The 6,466-nt window shown below is 44.0% G+C and overlaps 2 protein-coding genes across 2 annotated transcripts in view; one reads left to right on the top strand and one right to left on the bottom strand.

Moving 5' to 3' along the window:
• The window catches only part of LOC138963928 (receptor-type tyrosine-protein phosphatase mu-like), a 500,599-nt gene that overhangs the window by 443,173 nt on the left and 50,960 nt on the right, over positions 1–6,466 (bottom strand). The gene's annotated exons all lie outside the window — the stretch shown is intronic.
• The window catches only part of LOC138963650 (scavenger receptor class F member 2-like), a 35,677-nt gene continuing 31,300 nt past the window's right edge, over positions 2,090–6,466 (top strand). Inside the window, exons 1-2 of the mRNA XM_070335496.1 lie at positions 2,090–2,198; positions 3,409–3,642. Coding sequence (XP_070191597.1) covers positions 2,090–2,198; positions 3,409–3,642 — 343 coding nt within the window. The remainder of the gene's footprint in view (positions 2,199–3,408; positions 3,643–6,466) is intronic.

Here is a 6,466-nt window from a genome sequence, read left to right as displayed (position 1 = left end):
AGGTCTATCAAAGCTATTTCACTCTAATTAGGCCTAACTGTTAAACTAAGAGAGAAGGACTACCAACCACAAATTGAAACTTCTTCGCAAGAAAACAAGCTAGTTATCAGCAATAAACAAAAAGTGGTCCATATTAGGGGCCCTTCCCCTATGTCTTATAATTTGGTTTGCTGAACGTGCTTCGATAGCTGCATGTGAACGTAAGTAACAGCTGCTCGTCAGCCATGAAACTAACGACAACAAAGAAGGGAAGTAAGCCTTGAAGAGTTTACGGGAGTTGTCTGCCCCATTATTGAAAGCTACTTCCGGTTATAAGTTATAACCATCAGAAAACAATAAATTGTGCGTTCTTACGACAATTGAGGTCTGCACTCTGTTAATGACTTTGTTATTATCATTCTCTTCAAGCCTCTCTGTCTAATAAGTCGAGCCCGTCGCGATATAACCTTGAATGGTTGAAAACGACGTTAAACACCAAAGAAAGAAAGAAAGAAAGAATAAGTCGAGCCAAAATGGATCAAAATGGGCTACGTTCAGCCTGTGTACATTTCCGCCTAGAAAAAAGACAATTTGTCATGTTTTTGGCGATTTTTTGTCAGAAATCTAAAAATAGCCTATCAATTCCAAGGTCATCAATATCTTTATATAAGTGTGAGAAGAAATATTGTTCCCATTGTTGTTGTGCATCTTTTGTGTTCAATAACGGTCTTCCTATCTTCAACGGTTGAACGAAATTCCGACGAATGACACGCCTTGCCGTTTAATCGGTACGCTTTGTGAAATCCACAAAAACTAAACAATGAAGCTTCCAGAAGCGAAAATTCGTTATCGTCTTGTGTCGTCTTTGTTTCGGTGAGTACAGTAATCCTTTGTTTTTTTAACTTTGTTCATCTTACCACAGTCACTTCGTTGTTCAGATTTTAAACAAAAAGCAATAACAATCAACAATTTTGTACAATAATGAGAACAGATGTTGTTGCCAATATCCCATTGTATCTTTTGTCTTCAATACTTGTCTTTAAATCTTTCATAGTTTAGGTTAGAAAAAAGACAATTTGTCATGTTTTGACGATTTTTGGTGAGAAATCTAAAAATAGCCTATCAATTCCAAGGTCATCAATATTTTTATATCATTGTTAGAACAAATAATGTACACATGGTTGTTGTGCATCTTTCTCGTTCAATACCTGTCTTTCTATCTTTAACGGTTAAGGCTATGGGCCGAATTGGGTACACTCTCTGTTGCGACCCGAGATTGCCACCCGGGGTGGTTCAGGAGCGTTAAAAGGGAACCAGGGACATTATTTCGAGGTGGCCAGATAGCTGACCGTTTTCAGCGCATATTTTACTATCTAGAAACAACAATTAATAAGATATCTCACGAGGGTGCTGGTAAGAGCTTCTCCACACCGGACTAATTGGATGACGTCATCGAACCTTCGTTGCTTAAGCTAATTTGAATAGAAGCTCGCGCCATCTTGTTAGCGTAGGTTCCTAAATGTCTCTTGCTGTCTCTGCGGAAAGAAAAATCGGAACGCGGTGTAGCATGTGAGAATTTTGTGAGAGAACGTTTTACTGAGGATATACTTTCGCAAAGTGAGCAGCTGGAGCTAGGTTATGGCGAACAGGGCTTCTGTATGCTGATCAGTCCTGAAACGCAATTTATGTTGTAGTGAAGTTTCTACGTGTTTTGTCCACGTGTTTTTAACCGGAAGTTCGGTGACCCCCCAACAAACCTTCACCTTGGGTCTGTTAATCATGCTGAGTCACGGGGTCCTGCAAGTCATGAATAAGATTATTTTACGACATTTCAGATAACTAACTAATACGTGTTCGTACGTTTAAAGCTTTAAAACTGACTTTTATATTTGAGAAAGCGGAAGAAATGAAAGCCATGTGTGCATTTTTGAGCTTTTGGTGGGACGATTGCGAATTTGATTCCGTTCTTGTCATACTCGGAAACGTGTAACATACAATCTCGCACACGTTTGCTTTAGTTGTGGCAAAGAAGGAAAGCGTGAGACATTTGTAACTTTTAACTTTGTAGCCGCCATTGATGTTCAGCTTTTCACCCACCTACCATACTCACATGACTTTAGACCCCTGTGACTGGTTTTCGTTACCTTCCGCCAAACGGCAGATGCAGGGAAAGCAGTTTCAGAACACAGAAGATGCCCGAGCATTTCCGAGGGCGTTATGTTTGACATACCCTAGTCAACGTGGTCGGGTGTTATGAACAGCTGGTTTGAGAGGATGGTACAATGTGTACACACTGAGGAGGAAATTTTCCGAAAACTGTAGCAGACAGATTGGTTGAAAGTGTTGTGGAAAAACCAGATTGCAAAACATAATGAGTTGCCTTCGTGTACCTTCAGCTTTGCTCTTCATTGAACGATCTAATAAAACAATAACTTAAGATACTTAAGATAAGTTTCTCTGCCTCTTTTATCGTGCATGTTATTTCTCAAATATAAAAGTCAGTTTTAAAGCTTAAACGTACGAACACGTATTAGTTAGTTATCTGAAATGTCGTAAAATAATCTCAAGTTATTCATGACTTGCAGGACCCCGTGACTCAGCATGATTAACAGACCCAAGGTGAAGGTTCGCAATCGTCCCACCAAAAGCTCAAAAATGCACAGATGACTTTTATTTCTTCCGCTGTTATCGTTTCTTCTATACAAATTCTTCAACACTGAGAAAAATGCGAACGGCATCCCTGACGACAGTACTGTTTCCATACGCAACTTTAGCTGGCCTTGGAAAGTGGCTCGCTCATGAGGCACGTGTCTGAATTTAGAAGGACAGAGTTGTGTACAGAGCAGACAAACATACCGAAAAGAACAATCATTTCTCGCATGCAGACACAGAAATACGTCATAAAGAATGCGATGCTTCAAAAGATACCATTCAGTCCTAACCGTCTTTGTGGCCTCAAGTGGCAGTGTGGCCAGATTTGGCAAAGAAACACATTATCACTAGCCATGTAGTATAATCTATCTAAAGGACTGAAAATTCATGTCACATAGATATAATACTTCATGTTGAAGAGGCTTCTTACAGAACCTCGGTCTCATCCAAAGCCTCTGGCAATCTTTGAAGTCATGGCAAAGAGATGTCACTCCAAAACATATGGTGTGACGTATTAGTTCGAATTTTTTCCCAAGGGAAACAGCTAGCGCAAGAGTGTTTCCAGAATGACGTTTGTCTCGGTAACTTTGGCATCATGAACTGTGGAAAAGCAGGTCCCCGCCAGACTAGTTTAACACGACCTCATTTACATGATATCACCACGTGTGAATGGAACGATATTGCTATCTCAAGTGTGGTCTCTCTCCCGTATGTAGGATATACAATTGTACAACGCTCTGGAGAGTAACACACGTGCATGCTGTTTGTTTTGCCCAGATTACATGCAGCGACGCATGTCAGGAATCCACGTGGAGGTGGACAGCCAGACGTGTTACGCTTTCCCTCTGTTGGATGACAACGAGACCGCTCTGCTCGCTCTGCCTGAGAAGATTGACGTGACCTGTACACCGCCCCTCACTGGCCGTGTGGTCAGGCTGCAGAAACGTGGACAGGGGTATAACTATAAGTACAGAGCTCAAATCATCAACATCTGTGAGGTGCAAGTATGGGGTATGTTGGATCTAAAATCTCTCTTTCTCTCTCTCTCTCTCTCTCTCTCTCTCTCTCTCTCTCTCTCTCTCTCTCTCTCTCTCTCTCTCTCTCTCTCTCTCTCTCTCTCTCTCTCTCTCTCTCTCTCAGTCTCTCAGTCTCTCTCTCTCTCTCTCTCTCTCTCTCTCTCTCTCTCTCTCTCTCTCTCTCTCTCTCTCTCTCTCTCTCTCTCCCACTCCAAAACATCAGAAGAATGCCGCCACGTCCCCCCAGTCAGCCAAGCGCAAAGACAGTAGTGACACTGCTAAGACCCCCGCCGACCACCTAAATAAACAATCGGTGGACAGCAAGGTGTCCATGCTCCTGATCGGAGACAGTGTCCTTAAACAAATGGACATTAGGAAGATGACGCCCCCCGGGGAAACGATGCACAAAATCTGTGTCCCTGGGATGACCTGTCAGGACTTAATCAATTGGCTGCAGGTTCAAAAACCAAACCCCAAAGTAAATCTTGCAATCATTCATGTGGGAGTGAATTCAGTCCAGAGAGGCTCTGTGTCTGAAGACACGTGGTTTACACTGGTCGGGTTGTTTCGTCGGGCCTTTCCTCGGGCATCACTCCGAGCGTCCAGTATTCTCCCTTCGTGCAAGGGCACCCGCGCGTTTGACAGCAAAATTTTACATTCAAACCATTCTCTCCGTTCAGTGTGTGAGAGGACTGGGGTGTTGTTCATTAACAACTCTCAGACCTTTCACACACAGAATGGTTCACCGCGACAGGCGCTCTACCGCGACCACAAGCATCCAAGCCTTCGCGGCACAATTAGTCTGGCCTGGAATTTTAGATTTTCAGGTCAACAAAACGAACCCAGGCCGGGGGACAACACACAAACCGCACAGTCATTCGACCCGAAATCTCGCGGACACCCGGTCAAAGCTTCGGCCAATCAGTCAAACACCTCGTCTCGCTCTTATTCGGACATGGCATCACACGGTACGCATTCACACCTACATAATTTAACCAATCAGTGCGATGCTCCCGATGAAAGGCCTGTCAAAACAAACGTGTCCATGACCAGTGGTAGTGAGGCCCCGCCCCCTCCACCCCGCCTCGCGCACAGCGCCCACCCCGCTCTGCAAACTGTTGAGCACGTGACTGTCCCCTCTTCCACTGACAATCCAGCTGCTGCCCTAAAGCTCATATGCATAGCGCGACTTCTTTCTCAATTTTTGTAATTTTCCCACTGTGTATTCGGATTGTCAGAAACTTTTGTATCTACGGAATTCGAGTTGATTTTCATCATAGCATCGTTGTGTGTCAACCGCATTGTTTCTTGGTTAATTAATGTTTCATTTCCAATCGCTTTGTTCAACAATTTTATTCCCAGTGTTTTGTGTGTTCTTACATTGTTCCCTGGAAGTTGAATAGACCTTTTTCGTATAACCTTTGCCCCCAGCGTTTCGACCAATCAGATTTTAGGGCACGGCAGCCTCTCTCTGATAACCGGAACTAGGGGGCAATAGGTGCCTGGCCTGAAATACCTCTTTCACTTTCGATGCTCGAAGATTACTTTGCCAGAGGATTACTTTGAGAAATTCTGCAAGAAAACGGATTATCTTGTTCAAAATCATGAACAAAAAGTCAAGGACATGCACGAAGGTATGGTTTGAAACTGCTATTGGTGGTATATGGACGAAAGACTTGGCGAACTTCCCCTGCATAAGCGAGGGTGCGTATCGCTAGCGCTACGTGTCATTTGTGCTGAGTGTCATTTGTCCTACGTGTCATTTGTGCTACGTGCCGCTATCGCTACGTTGATTAGTGCTGCAAATAATTTGTCGATGAGTCGCTATCATTCGTTCATTATCACTACGTGTCGACAGCACTACATCTTTTAGCGCGACGTGTCATTATCGCTACGTGTCAATACCACTACTTACTGACGACTCTCTCTTTCTCATTTTTTCAGTCTCTCGCTCTCACTCGTGGTTTGTGTGTGTATATGTATGTCTGTGTATGTATGTGTGTGCGTGTGTGTGTGCGTGTGTCTGTCTGTTTCAGTGTGTGTGTGCCTGTGTGTGTGTGACTCTCTCTATCTCTCTCTCTTGCTCACTCGCTCGCTCACTCACTCTGTCTCTGTCTCTGTCTCTCTCTCTCTCTCTCTCTCTCTCTCTCTCTCTCTCTCTCTCTCTCTCTCTCTCTTTCTTTCTCTCTCTCTCTGTGGCCTTAATAATAAACCATTCTGAGTTCTGAGTTCTCTCTCTCTCCAGGGCCGGACGAGAGAGGGGGGGCTTTGGGGGCTTTAGTCCCCCTCCCTCTCAAAAAAAAAAAAAAGAGAGAGAGAGAGAGAGAGATGTTAAATTTCTGGTGGTGCTATTTCATTTTTTAAATGACTTTTTTGTGCAAGAATAGGATAATTTTTCATGTATAAATGTTAAAATTTCTTCAGCTTAGGGGGGCTTTGCCCCCATACCACCACGGGGGCTTCGCCCCTCGACCCCACCGGGGGCCTTCTGCGGCCCCCGGACCCGCGCTTCAACATTTTAGCCCCCCCCCCCCCCCTAAAAACGTACTGGTCCGGCCCTGCTCTCTCTCTCTCTCTCTCTCTCTCTCTCTCTCTCTCTCTCTCTCTCTCTCTCTCTCTCTCTCTCTTCTCAACTCAACTCAACTCAACTCAAATTTATTAATCCATATGGAAATTATGTGTGTGTGTGTGTGTGTGTGTGTGTGTGTGTGTGTGTGTGTGTGTGTGTGTGTGTGTGTGTGTGTGTGTGTGTGTGTGTGTGTAATGAAGAGAGAGATTTGCTGAAGGAATATTTTGTTGTTCCTTTCAATTTGCCAGAG

The sequence above is a fragment of the Littorina saxatilis genome, linkage group LG4, assembly GCF_037325665.1.
Source record: "Littorina saxatilis isolate snail1 linkage group LG4, US_GU_Lsax_2.0, whole genome shotgun sequence".
NCBI lineage: Eukaryota > Metazoa > Mollusca > Gastropoda > Littorinimorpha > Littorinidae > Littorina > Littorina saxatilis.
The sequence above is the reverse complement of the archived record's forward strand: the minus strand, read 5'-3'. Positions and strand labels throughout refer to the sequence as shown.